General features: G+C 46.6%; 1 protein-coding gene across 1 annotated transcript; it reads right to left on the bottom strand.

Moving 5' to 3' along the window:
- Positions 1 to 10,604: 10,604 nt before the first annotated feature.
- Positions 10,605 to 11,498, bottom strand: LOC104989440 (myeloid-associated differentiation marker-like). The gene has a single exon (XM_010841120.1). The coding sequence runs from the start codon at positions 11,496 to 11,498 to the stop codon at positions 10,605 to 10,607; it is 894 nt and encodes a 297-aa protein (XP_010839422.1).
- Positions 11,499 to 14,647: the final 3,149 nt, after the last annotated feature.

Below are 14,647 nucleotides of genomic sequence, written 5' to 3'. Positions count from 1 at the left end.
CCCTGGGATTTCTTTGGAAGGAATGATGCTAAAGCTGAAACTCCAGTACTTTGGCCACCTCATGCAAAGAGTTGACTCATTGGAAAAGACTCTGATGCTGGGAAGTATTGGGGGCAGGAGGAGAAGGGGACGACAGAGGATGAGATGACTGGATGGCATCACTGACTCGATGGACATGAGTCTGAGTGAACTCAGGGAGTTGGTGATGGACAGGGAGGCCTGGAGTGCTGCGATTCATCGGGTTGCAAAGAATTGGACATGACTGATCAACTGAACTGAACTGAATTGATTCCAGTCCATTGTAGTTCAATGATTCCTAAAATGTTCATGTTCATTCTTGCCATCTCCTCTTTGACCACTTCTAATTTACCTTGATTCATGGACCTAACATTCCAGGTTCCTATGCAATATTGTTCTTTACAGAATTGGACTTTACTTCCATCACCAGTCACATCTACAACTGGGTGCTGCTTTAGCTTTGGCTCCATCTCTTCATTCTTTCTGGAGCTATTTCTCCACTCTTCTCTAGTAGCATATTGGGCACCTACCAAGCTGAGGAATTCATCTTTCAGTGTCATATCTTTTTGCCTTTTCATACTGTTCATAGGGTTCTCAAGGCAAGAATACTGAAGTGGTTTGCCATTCCCTTCACCAGTGAACCACTTTTGGTCAGAACTCTCCACCAGGAACTGTCCATCTTGGGTGGTCCTACAGGGCATGGCTCATAGTTTCATTGAGTTAGACAAGGCTGTGATCTATGTGATTAGTTTGGTTAGTTTCCTGTGATTGTGGTTTTCATTCTGTCTGCCCTCAGATGGATAACAATAAGAGGATTGTGAAAGCTTCCTAATGGGAGGAACTGTCTATTGGGGAATCTGGCTCTAGCTCTGTTGGTCAGGGCCCTGCTCAGTAAATCTTTAATCCAACTTTCTGCTGATGGGTGGGGCTGTGTTCCCTCCCTGTAGTTTGGCCTGAGGGCAAACTATGGTCAATCTAGAATCAAGATTTCTGGGAGAAATATCAATAATCTCAGATATGCAGATGATACCACGCTTATGCATGCAGAAAGTGAAGAAGAACTAAAGAGCCTCTTGATGAAAGTGAAAGAGGAGAGTGAAAAAGTTGGCTTAAAGCTCAACATTCAAAAAACAAAGATCATAGCATCTAGTCCCATCGGTTCATGGCAAATAGATGGAGAAACAGTGGAAATAGTGGCAGACTTTATTTTTGGGGGCTCCAAAATCACTGAAGATGGTGACTACAGCCATGAAACAAAAAGACACTTACTCCTTGGAGGAAAAGTTATGACCAAACTAGACAGCATATTAAAAAGAAGAGACATTACTTTGCCAACAAAAGTCAGTCTAGTCAAGGCTATGGTTTTTCCAGTAGTCACATATGGATATGAGAGTTGGACTATGAAGAAAGCTGAGCACTAAAGAATTAATGCTTTTGAACTGTGGTGTTGGAGAAGACTCTTGAGAGTCCCTTGGACTGCAGGGAAATCCAACCAGTCCATCCTGAATGAAATCAGTCCTGAATATTCATTGGAAGGACTGATGTAGAAGCTGAAACTCCAATACTTTGGCCACCTGATGTGAAGAGCTGACTCATTTGAAAAGACCTTGATGCTGGGAAAGACTGAAGGTGGGAGGAGAAGGGGATGACAGAGGATGAGATGTTTGGATGTCATCACAAACTCAATGGACATGAGTTTGAGTAAACTCTGGCAGTTGGTGATGGAAGGGAGGCCTGGCGTGCTGCAATCCATGGGGTCGCTAAGAGTCGGACACAACAGAGACTAAAATGAACTGAATGGTGATAATGGCGACCTCCTGCAAATAGACTTATGCCAGCACACCCCACGGCTCCCAGGACTGCGGTATTCAGTGCTTCTGACCCCACAGCAAGCCATTGTCGACCCACAACTCCACGGGAGACTCCTGGACACTCATGGGCAAGTCTGGCTCAGTCTCTTGTGGGGTCAGTGCTTCTTCCTCCTGGGTCCTGGTGCATACAAGGTTTTGTTTGTGCCCTTCAAGAGTCTGTTTCCCTAGTCCTGTGGAAGTTCTGTAATCAAATCCCATTGGCCTCCAAAGTCAAGTTCCCTGGGGGTTCACCATCCCTTTGCCGGATCCCCAGGTTGGGGAATCTGTTGTGAGCCCCAGAACTTTTGTAACAGTGCAAGAACTTCTTTGATATATTTGTTCTCCAGTTTTTGGGTCGTCTGCTCAGTGGCTCTATGGTGGAGCTAATTATGGCCTCCTCCAAGAGGATTTATGCCACACATAGTGCTTCCCAGGTCTGATGAAGGCAGAGCCCCTGTCCCCATGTGGCCACTGCTGATCCATGCCTCCACAGGAGACATTCAAACACTCAAAGGCAGGTCTGGTTCAGACTCTTGTGGGGTCTCTGGGTCCTGGTGTACTCAAGGTTTTGTTTTCGCTCTCCGAGTGTCTCTGGCGGGTATGGGGTTTGATTCTAAAGGCAGTCTCCCCCCTCTTACCATCTTGTTCAGGCTTCTTCTTGAAAGGTTGTTGTTGAATCACGCGAATACACCAGGATTCTTGGCCCCCAGAGGAGAAGAATTCAATCCGGGGCCAAAGATGAGGCTTGATCGCTTAGAGCTTTTGTGTAATAAAGTTTTATTGAAGTATAAAGGAGATAGAGAAAGCTTTTGACATAGGCATCAGAAGGGGGCAGAAAGAGTACCCCCCTGCTAGTCTTCAGCTGGATGTTATATAGTTACTAGCAGTCTGTTAATGAAAGAAAGGAATGTCTTAAAATTCAGAATGGCACCAGGCCCCTCACCCATAAGAGGCATTTTGGGATAATCTTGGCACCAAATGGTTTATCCTGGGCCATAAAACGATTAACTTGAATCTTGAAGAAGGGCAGGCCACCATACAAATAGTTTCATTTACGTAGATTAGGGGAACAATATCCATACAGGTTTGTCAAGTAGGTTCTGGGCCAAGAGGAGGAACCGACTTGGAGACAGAGTTTGGGGTAAAGGCATAGTACATTAGCATAGCTTAAGACGAACATTTCCATAAGAAAAAGGCATTGGTTATCTCTAGGCTCAAGAATAGCTAACTTCAGGCGAAACCAGGTGTCATTATGGCAACACAATATTTTAAGAGAAACCTCCCTTTAAATTTGTATAGAGAAGGAAAAAATATCGCTAGGTTGTTTCCTCCTGCCGCTTAAGAGAGATAAAAATGTCTGACACTTGGCAGGCTATTTCCTCTATTTGGAGACCCCTGGCCTTCCTGCCTGTTACCCTCTCATTCTTTGCCCTCGGATGTGGGGTATCTTTTTTTTGTGGGATCCAACATTCTCCTATAGATGGTTGTTCAGCAGCAAGTTGCAATTTTGGAGTTCTTGCAGGAGAAGATGAGCATACATCCTTCTACTCTGCCATCCTACAATATAAAATTCATTAGCTTATAAATAAAAGTTAGAACAAATAAAATTTTTGAAGACTTCTTCCCATTTTTCCTCAGTCTCAAGAGTTAAAGATGATCTAAATGTTTACTGAGTGTTTACTGAGGGCCCAGGTCTCAAGGCACAGGGAAAGAAAATCAAGTTCTAGCAAAATGGTGCCAGGTGTAAACCAAATGGTGGCCACACAAAGCAAAATGGCCATTACAAATCACAATACAGAACACAGAATATAAAACACACACATAGACCTGGCAGTCCTAATCAGATGCTCCCTTAAACACAAGATTTCAGTCTCTCGGGAAAGCTCCTATAGAGACACAGAACTTCAGATCCAAGTACTAACAGAGTAAATGAAAATAAGCCAGGTTGAAAGAAGAAGGATGAAGAGGTGGGAGAGGAGAGCAAAAAGGATGGTCTTACAAATTTCTCCTGCTACCTGCAGATACCCAGGTGTTATGGACTTTACCTTGGGCCTCCAGGGAAGGGAGGACTGGAACTTGGCCCTACCAAAAATCAGACCAGATCAGAACAGAACCAGAATTCAGAACAGAAACAGAATTCAAGTTCTATGCCAGGAGAAGGTGATTGGTCTCCAATTCTCAGCTCAGGCTGAGGCACTTTGACCAGATTCCTGCATCCAGGAAGGTGGGACTAGAAAAAAAGGGTGGAATAGGAAGGGTTAAGGAGAGGAAAGAGAGACGGAAGGGGAGAGAGGTCCATAAAGTCTTTTGTTTCTTATCTGGTCGGGACACTGGCCATTTGTCCACATCAGGAGGAGACCAGGGACAAAAGGGTTTTAGTTGTGGCTGCTGAGTCTGGCCCATTGGTGGGCAAGCTGGTCCCTGAGTTCCCCAAGTGGTCAGGATGTTAGTCTCCATTTGCTCCAGGAAGGGGGACCCCTTCCAGGGCCCAAAATTGGGCTCTTGTCTAACACTCGGAAATGAATTGTCCAAGGAGACACATGTGCTGACAAAGCAAGAAATTTATTGGGAAGGTGTGCCCAAGCAGAGAGCAGTAGGGTAAGGGAACCCAGGACAACTGCTCTGCCACATGGTTCATGGTCTCAGGTTTTATGGTAATGGGATTAGTTTCTGAGTTGTCTTTAGCCAATCATTCTGACTCAGAGTCCTTCCTGGTGGTTCCATCTTGTTCAGCCAAAATGGATGCCAGCACGAAGGATTCTGGAAGGTGGTTGGTTTTGGACACGTGGTGTCACTTTTTGACCTTTCTTGAACTCTTCCAGTTGGTGATGGCCTATTAATTCCGTGTTCCTCATTAGGACCTCCTGTCGTAAAACAACTCATGTAAATGGTTACTCTGATGTCTGGCCAGGATGGGCAGTGTCAGTCAGTGTGCTTCCCCTAACACATCGCTGGGTTAGGAAGATCCCCTGGGGGAGGAACTGGCAACCCACTCCAGTATTCTTGCAGAGATATTCCCATGGACAGAGAAGCCTGGTGGGCTACAGTCCATGGGGTTGCCATGGGACTAACACAACTGAGAGCCTGAGCATGCATGCATGCAAGCTATGGGTTAGCATAAATTTATGAAGAGGCTTGGGTTATATATGCATATTCATGAAGGGGCTTGAGCAGGGGAGTGTTCAGTATAGAATTGGAGCAGGGGTTGTCAGAGTCCAAGCTTTAGTTCATTGAAGTTAGGAGGGTCAGAGAAGGCCAAGATCATTATTCCTTGGGTCCACGTAATAAAAAGCAGAGACACCATTTTGCTGACAAAGATCCATATATTCAAAGCTATGGTTTTTTCCAGTAGTCATGTACAGATGTGCGAGTTGGACCATAAAGAAGGCTGAGCACAGAAGAATTGATGCTTTCAAATTATGGTGCCAGAGAAGACTCTTGAGAGTCCCTTGGGCAGTGAGGAGATCAAACCAGTCAATCCTAAAGGAAATCAGTCCTGAATATTCACTGGAAAGACTGATACTGAAGCTGAAACTCCAATACTTCGGCCACCTGATGTGAAGAGCCAACTCATTGGAAAAGACCCCGATGATGGGAAAGATCGAGGGCAGGAGGAGAATGGGGGTGACAGAGAATGAGATGGTTGGATGGCATCACCACCTCAATGAACATGACTTTGAGCAAACTCTAGGAGATCGTGAAGGACAGGGAGGCCTGACTGCAGTTCCTAGGGCCACCAAGAGTCAGACACAACTTAGCAACTGAAAAATCACCAGTTGACTTAATGCTTGAGCACTGGGGGTGAGAAAGGGGCTGAATTCTACAAAACAGCTCAAAAATTCTTCAGGCTAATATTTACCATTGAAACGAAAGAAAAGTCTTTATAACTAATTCTTTCTTTGCTATTGTTACTTCTTTTTCATGAGTTACTTGTCTTGAGTCACTTGTTCCTGCATTCTTTTGTCCCCTTAAGATCATTAATTCCTTTTCAAGGGCAAGTATTATGGCCATACTTGCCATACTACCTGTCTGAGGGACAGATGTATATACTCTGTCTTGTAATACCAGGCAGGGGAAGCATTGCCCAGTGAGACATAATTATATCTTGGGAATAATTAGATTCTCACAATATAATTAGGCAAAGGACATATAACCATCTTATATAATGGCCATTTAAATATATCAATTAATGTAAACTTTCATCTCAGTGTTGTTGATTTTCATACCTTTAACTTTAGTTTCCTTTAAGAGCCCATTAATAAGCCTTTGTCTTAAAGAAGTCCTAGAAGCTTCCCTTTTTATCCCTGGACATTTTATCCCATTTGAAGTCCCCAGTGAGGGGTTGAACCAAAGGACAAAAGAACCCTCTGACCCTCCTAACTTCAATGAACTAAAGCTTGGACTCTGACAACCCCTGCTCCAATTCTATACTGAACTCTCTCCTGCTCAAGCCCCTTCATGAATATGCATATGTGACCCAAGCCTCTTCATAAATTTATGCTAACCCATAGCTTGCATGCATGCATGCTCAGGCTCTCAGTTGTGTTAGTCCCATGGCAACCCCATGGACTGTAGCCCACCAGGCTTCTCTGTCCATGGGAATATCTCTGCAAGAATACTGGAGTGGGTTGCCATTTCCTCCTCCAGGGGAGCTTCCTAACCCAGCAATGTGTTAGGGGAAGCACACTGACTGACACTGCCCATCCTGGCCAGACATCAGAGTAACCATTTACATGAGTTGTTTTACGACAGGAGGTCCTAATGAGGAACACGGAATTAATAAGCCATCACCAACTGGAAGAGTTCAAGAAAGGTCCTTTTGTTAATCTTTTAACTTGATTAGTTGCCCTGTTGTCTATTGTCCTAAGCGTTTCCTGGTCAAGTATCTCAAGTGCAATTTTCTTCCAGCTTTAAAATAAGCATATTTATTTATTTATTTTTCAGTTCAGTTCAGTTCAGTCACTCAGTCATGTCCGACCCTTTGCAAACCCATGGACCACAGCATGCCAGGCCTCCATGTTCATCACCAACTCCCAGAGTCTACCCAAACCCATGTCCATTGAGTTGGTGATGCCATCCAACCGTATCACCCTCTGTCGTCCCCTTCTCTTCTGGCCCTCAATCTTTCCCAGCATCAGGGTCTTTTCAAATGAGTCAGCTCTTCGCATCCGGTGGCCAAAGTATTGGAATTTCAGCTTCAACATCAGTCCCACCAATGAACACCCAGGACTGATCTCCTTTAGGATGGACTGGTTGGATCTCCTTGCAGTCCCAGGGACTCTCAAGAGTCTTCTCCAACACCACAGTTCAAAAGCATTAATTCTATATCTATTTTTAAAATGGGGTAAAAAGAGCAGATTTGTTTGGGGCTTTTTAACGTTGGGAACAAACAGGGCCTCTATTTGGTCCATCTAGTCTTAGATCATGTTGTATCAAATCTTTTGTTTAATCCCACCGGCATCAGTTTTCTTTATCCCATTTCTTAATAGCCATCTAAAGATTTCTTTGGGCTTCCCTGGTGGCTCAGTGGTAAAGAATATACCTGCTAATGCAGGAGATGCAGGAGACGCTGGTTTGGTCCCTGGGTTGGGAAGATCCCCAGAAGAAGGAAATGGCAACCCACTCCAGTACTCTTGCCTGGAGAATTCCATGGGCAGAGGACCCTGTCGGACTACAGTTCATGGGGTTGCAAAAGATTTGGACAAGACTTAGCTACTAAACAACAATGAAGATCTTATCTTTTTGAGTTTAGTCCCTTTAAATTTCCAACTTGTTGGGAAATGTCTAGATTTTGCCTCAGCTTCTTCTTATTCGCTTGTTAATCAATCTAACTAATAGTTCATCTAGTGTATTAACATCTGTAAACCCCATTGAAGGGAAGCCAGGACCACAAATAAAGCTTTCCAAACTGTACTTTTTCCTTGTTTGTTTTAAAGTAAAGGAGTTCTTAGATGAGCCTAAAATATTTTAATCGACCTTCTAATTTGTTTGTCTTTCCTCAGATACCAAGAGAAGAACTGTTTATACTGAGACTCTCTGAAAATATACCAATTTAGAAGTTTTCTCAATTTAAAGGGTTCATCATCTGGCCACTGCTTGAGGTGCCCCACAAGAAGGTGTAAAGGATACAGCCTTCACAAGATCTAGAAAGCTTCCTCCCCAAAATAGTCTGAGAAAGTAAAGGGCCTTCGTTGTATAGGCAGACTCAACGAAGGTTAAGGTGACAAAGGCCACTTATGAGCTAGGAAAGTTGCATAGCCAGATCAAAAAAACTCCTTAAAATTCTAATCTATTCAACTGGCTGCCATACATGTTCCTTCTGATGGTAGAGACTCTTAAAACACAGGGAGGAAAAACCTTAGAAGGTCTGTTATATTTATAAATCAAAGACACCGGAAGAAAAATGCAAGGTGCCTCTAAATGACTTTTGTTCCTTTAAGGTCAGAATTCTAAAGAGAGAGTTTATCAAGCTGGTTTTCTAGCTGCGCATGCAAAGCTAGTTAGTTTTGCAGTGTCCAGTAAATAAAATTTGGCCATTTGGGGGCAATATTTCCTTTAAATTCCAATTAAGCAAGAACTTGTAAATATAATTCTGTAAGCACTTTTCCATGTCTTTCAACTGAGAATAAACCACTATGATGAAAAAATTAATCATCAGTCTAAGAAACAAGTGGAAACTTTTTTATTTGAGCCAGTCTGGGGATTATAACCTAGGAGACAGTATTTCACAACATTCTGAGATTGTTCCACCCATGAGGTCGAAGCACAGTTATATAAGCTTTTATGACAAAGGGTTATTTGTCAAGTGAGGTATTACCGACACTTTACACAATCCGGATCAACTCAATAAAGTGTGCGGTGAGTACAGGTCATTGTGACTCCTTAGGAGAAGAGGAAGGAAGTTTATCTCCCAAAAAGTTGTGATCCTTGATATGGTAAAGAAGGAATTTTATCTCCTTAAGAAAGTGAAAGTGTTAGTCACTGAGTCCTGTACAACTCTTTGCAACCCCATGGACTGTAGCCTGCCAGGCTCCTCTGTTCATGGAATTCTCCAGTCAAGAATACTGGAGTGGGTTGCCATGCTCTTCTCCAGGGGATCTTCACGATCCAGGGATCAAATCCAGATCTCGCACATTGCAGGCAGATTCTTTACCGTCTGAGCCACATGGCTGTCAATCTACTTAGAAGGTGTGATTAATGCAGATTCTCAATTTGCAATAATGGGAGGGAGGAGACCCAAACAGGGAAAGAATAATTTTATGTTTAAACTTTTCTCCTCTTGCCATTAAAATATGGATTTCATTTCATATCACTCAGTGTGTTTCCACTGAGCAAAATCTTCCTAGTGTATTTCACCTTAGAATAACCCAGATGCTGTTTCTTGAAACTGAGTGTCGAGGAAAACCTACCCTTCCAGGAAAGAGTTTAATAGCGCCAAATCAAACTTTGCATCATTGCCCAATAATAGGAGATGCGATAACCTCCCCCATATTCATCTGGACTCTCTGAGGAGGCAGATGGGCACAAGAGGTACCCAACCTCCAGTCCTTCATAGAGTTCAGGAGAAATCTGCTCTAGGTTCCTTCATCAGTCACCAAAAACATATGACTGAAGAAAAAAAAACCTCACAATCTAAGTTGTAAGTTACATTCTGTTTGGAGACCTCACTAAAGACTATAGCTTGGGAGGCACGTCACAGATAGCTCTGTGGAACTGTTCCAAAGAGGTGAGGAGGGGGCACGATACATGGGAGTTTTTGCTGGGGGGAAAAAAAAAGAAACATGTAGTCAAATATCAAAGGATTATCACTAAGCACAAAAACAGAAATCTCAAGGTAATGAGTTTAGTCTTTTTCTCAGGGCCAGAAGGTGCAGGAGTCTGAGGGCATTAGAATCATTCCTTTCTTATGCATCGTAATGAGCTAAAGCCAGTGCCTTTTCTCCATCATGAATTCCCCTCGGGCTGACCCCACTGGGGGCTGCTGCAGTGGCTGAAGGCTTGATGGCCAGCAGCATTCATCGTTTAAGAAATGACTCACAATATTTTTTGTCCACATGGTCTGTAAGCAATGGGTTTTAGTAAGCCAGAAAAAATTCTGGAGCCAATCTCAGATGGGATGGAGCACCAAGGGGGGCCTAGGGATCCAAGTCTCTGCATTAGCACACCCACCCAAGGGAAATTATTGATCTCCAGAGATTTTTTTTTTTAACTTAAAGGACAGGTACACTATACCACCACCTCCACGAGGAGGAAGTGAGGCCTGATCCTTAGCTACCAACCACATCTCAAAACCACCCCACACACTAACTAAGGCACCACCAGGGGGACAGGCACGCTTTGGCAATGAGGCCCAGGATGTGAACAGCTGCACAGAGGGCTGTGTGCTGTGGAGTCAGAACCTCAGGAGGCGGGAGGGGGTGGTGGACAGAGAAGGAAGGGGTCTCAGGTCCTGATGGATCAGAAGAAGGAAAATGGGGAGAGGTGGTCAGGACACAGGAGATGGGAAAACCAATGATGACCAGAAAAGGGCCAAAGAGTAGAAAATACAGAAAAAATGAGAAAGAGACAAAACAAGGTGTGGGCAACCACACAAAACAGGAAGGAGACAAAACAGAGCAGAAGGGAAGGAAATAGAAAGGAGAGCAAGATGAATGAGGGAGGGTGTGAGGAGGGAGAGAGGGAGCCAGGAAGAGGATGTCAGAGCTTGGTAAAGATACCTCCTGTGAGCAGAGGTGATCAGGAGTCCCCGGGCTGGTCCTCAGTCCCTACAGAAACATGGTGGGCCCAGTACACCAGGTCGGCCACGTAAATCAGCAGGTTGATGGCTGTCAGGATGGCCACGGCCAGTCGCTGGTCCCAGACGCATACATAGTTGGTAAGTCTATGTTGACAGCTCACATCCCTGGACCTCTCGGGCTGCCCACCAAACTTTTCATCAAATTGGTAGAGTGGCCAGAGGACCAGAGCACCAATGTAGAGAAGGACAGACAGCAGGCTCAGCACCAGATGGAACATGGAGGAGGAGACTGGCAGCCAGTTCTCATAGTTAGCCAGGTTCAACAGGATGGTCACGATCCCCAGGATGAAGCAGATGGAGTACACAGCCACGCACGACACCAGCAATGGATGGTCCATGTACAGGTAGGGATTGCTGATGAAGGGTAAGATGACACAGGCCACCAGTGTCTCTAGCATCTTGAGGAGGAATGGCAAGCTGCCTATATAGCCAGTGAAATCACCTGTCCGGGGCCAGCCCAAGATCCAGATTGCTTCGGTGGCATAAGCCACAGTAGAAATGAAGCAGAATGCAGTAGCAGCGATGGCGCGGTCCCGGGAGGGGTTGCAAGGCAAAAACTGGACATAGGTAGTGGGGTAAATGATGGAGACCAAGAGGCAGAAGAGGGCGAGGTAGCAGGCATGGCAGAGGAGAAAGTCCCCCCAAGAGAAGGAGAAGCGGTACTGTAGTGCCAGTGATTCGATTATGAGGATGATGAGGGTCATCAGGCAGCAGAAGCACAAGATAACAAAGGACCAGGTACTTGTGGGCACCGTCCAGCTGTCCAGGCTGCCCACTAGTGAGATGGCCACGCAGGTGGAGAGCAGCTGCAGTGTTCGGAGGAAGTAGCCCATGATGGCCCAGAAGTCCAGGCCTCAGGACGATTACGTGGAGTTTGCGATGTTCATGCAGGTCACCTTCGCTAGTATGAGAGTGGTCACTGGAGAAAGATCCAGCTTCAGAGGCAGATTAAGTCAGACATCTGGAAAAGGCTCAGGGCCCTGTGACGGCTGAGGCTCAGGATCTGTGGAGTTGGAACCAATGGCTCAGACACTCGGGTAACAGCACAGCCGCTCCAGAATGGTTCTCCCCACCCATCACCCTTGGCCTTGTTAGGAGACTTGTCTTATCTTACAGCTAGGTTGGGTCTGGCCTCAAACCATGAACATATTTTTGTCCTTTGCACTGGGTCATTATCTACAGGAACACAGAGTAGGATGGCCCTTATCTGACATCCCAAACCTTTAAGGCTCTGAAAATTGGAAAGCATAAAAACAATTCATTTGGTAACAGAATTTGACCTAAAAAGACATGAGATAATTAGTGGTCTTTATTTCACTTAGTGTGAAAGTTCAAAAGTGAAGTTGCAAAAATATTAATGTATTTGATTACAAACAGCTTTTGGTGTTACATCATATAGAGTAGATGTGTACCAGGTTGCTTGTCTGGGGCTGAAAAATTCTCAATTCTAGGCCTTATCTTTATTCTGACTCTAAGTATTTCAGGAAAGGGACTGTGGATTGTACTGCTAACCTCATTTTACAGATGATAAAACCAAGGCTGGAGCAATCAAGTGCCTTACATAAGGTGGCACGACTAGGAAGTGGGACCCCACATGAAAATGCCAACATTGTGGGTTTGAGCACTTTGCCCTACAGCCCACATGTCAGCAGGGCCTGAGGGTGGGAGCCCAGGACCAAATCTCAGGTCTCTGGGACCCAGGACATCCCTTCAGGGCCATGGGCTTCTTCTACAGCAACCTGAAGATACACATGTCCCAGCCTGCCCTCCCTGCAGCATCACTAGAGGGAGCTGCCGTCTGAGGGGACACAGCCCCACCCGGAGGAGGGCAGCTTCAGGGGTGAACAGGGAGAAGCCCTGGGGTGACAGCAAGGCCGTGGGGATGAGATGACATGGGAAGTGGGAGCTGTTGTTCAGTCTCCTCCCCAAATTCTGCTTTAACATGTGATCCTTCTCCACTGGGGAGGGAGACCTTGACTCAGCATGACTCCAAGGCGGAGCATCATGGAGGAACGACAGAATAAATTAACATACTATTTGGCTCTTAAGGTCCAAAGCTGCCATCTAGGTGGGAGTCTGAAAAGATCTAGGAGTAGGCCTACCTGTGTGGATTTTCCTGGCCTGGGAGACTGGTTAGCAGCTTCCAAGCTGGGAAGAAGGGATTGGAAATGAACAAGGATGCTGTGTCTGGTGCTGATGGGGAGATTTCCAGGGCATCCCAGGGAGGGGGTGGGGATAGATGGATGATCACCCCCTTTTAAGGGCAGGAGCTGAAAGAGGAGGCCCCTGCAGGACTCCTGGGAGGGGACAACCCTGAGGATGTACCCGAGATTGGGGTGGGGGGGCAGAGTGGAGATGACTGGGGGGATCCCAGGGTCCCAGGGGCCCTGAGGCAGCCCAGTAGGTGTCTTCTGACCCAGAAGGGATGCAGACGTGGAGCCAACCTTCCCGTGGAGCCTCCTTCATGGGAGGCTCCATGGAAGCCTGGACTGGAACTGAGACAGGAGAACAGGGGCCTGAAGGGGTTTCAGGGCTGTGACAGGGACACGTGGCCAGAGTGGCAGGGACCCTGGAGACCATAGAATTGCCCAGGTCACCTGCCTATGACAGTCCCGCCAGCCAGAGCTGCAGTCCTGCTCACACACGGACTCCTCCAGGGTCCAGTGTCGGGGGAGTGAGGCCCCTCTCAGCCTACCCCCTCCTCAGGGACAGCTGTTTCCAAGGGACTATTTGCTGAGAGGCCCCCAGGGCTGAAGGGCCAGCACCCTGAGCCCCAGCCAGCTTCCTGCCATCAGGGGTCTTGTCACCTTTGCTGATAATAAACCCTGGGACAAGGTAAGTCTGGAAAAAGAAACACAGAGCAAACCTGAGAACCTCCCTGGACTCACAGAGCTCCTTGAGTCCCAATTGTCAATGGAGTCCTGGAGCCTGCTGGCCTCCCCATGGGCACTTCCGGGGTGGGGGCAGGGCACCGGGGGGAGGGAGTTGGGGTGTCATGCTGTCTGTACCTCAGTTGCTCCCCCACCAACATCCCCAAAGTCACCCTTGATTCCACCTAAGGTTAAATGACAACTTTGGGTCCATTTGATGGCACAAGGGAGGACTTGGGGAAGGGGAGGCATGGGGGTTTGTGCTGTGTGACCCTGGGTAAGGTATGTGCCCTCTCTGGGCCTCAGTTCCCCCACCTGGAAGTCAGCAGGTTTGCCTGAGTCTTCCAGTAGCCCCTCCTCCACTCTAGTCTGTGAGCCTGGACATGGTGCCCCCGTCAGAGCACAGCCTGGATGTGGCTGAGCCCTGCCTGCCCGACGCAGGCATGTGGACTGGAAGACAGGGAGCTGGGAGGGTCATGGCCGGGACAGAGGAAGGAGGAGGAGGTGCCAGCAGGACAGAGGAGGTGGAGGGGAGACGGGCACTCAGTTACCAGAGGGCTCCCGACTTTTGGCAGGCACTTCAGAGTTGGATGATTTGGGGCAAGTTGCTCATCAGAACCTCAGTTTCCCCATCCGTGCAATGGGCTTAATCCCTAATTTGTATCAGTTAAATGAATGAAAGCATGTGAAGGGCTCATCAGAAGGCCTGTCACATGGCACATTCAATCCCTACCAGCTACCTGTGCCCTTCCTCATCTCCCTCACAGAGGACCCAGAAGGCCCTGGCCCAACTCTGGACATCAGCACAGGCAAGCTTGATTTGCTTCGAATCAGTGACTGCTATCCTGTTTGTACTCAAGGTGGCCGGTACCTGTGTTTGGTCTCCCTTCACAGTATTTTCTGTGTGTGTCAGACGGTTACAGAATTGATGATATGTTTTCCTTATGTGTTTAACTGCACAGCGTTTTAATTTCAAATAATATCTGTATTTCTAGGTCCCTTTGAAGTCTCAGGAGCTCTGGTGTCGCTGAGTTTTGTTGTCTCTAAGAGGAGGGTGCTTGGAGAAGGCAATGGCACCCCACTCCAGTACTTCTGCCTGGAGAATCCCATGG

This window comes from Bison bison, unplaced genomic scaffold (assembly GCF_000754665.1).
Source record: "Bison bison bison isolate TAMUID 2011002044 unplaced genomic scaffold, Bison_UMD1.0 scf7180017864155, whole genome shotgun sequence".
NCBI lineage: Eukaryota > Metazoa > Chordata > Mammalia > Artiodactyla > Bovidae > Bison > Bison bison.
This window is presented reverse-complemented; position numbering and strand designations above follow the sequence as displayed.

Bases quoted from the DNA above. Each gene is read 5' to 3' on its own strand.
- LOC104989440 (XM_010841120.1), bottom strand. From the start codon at position 11,498: ATGGGCTACTTCCTCCGAACACTGCAGCTGCTCTCCACCTGCGTGGCC.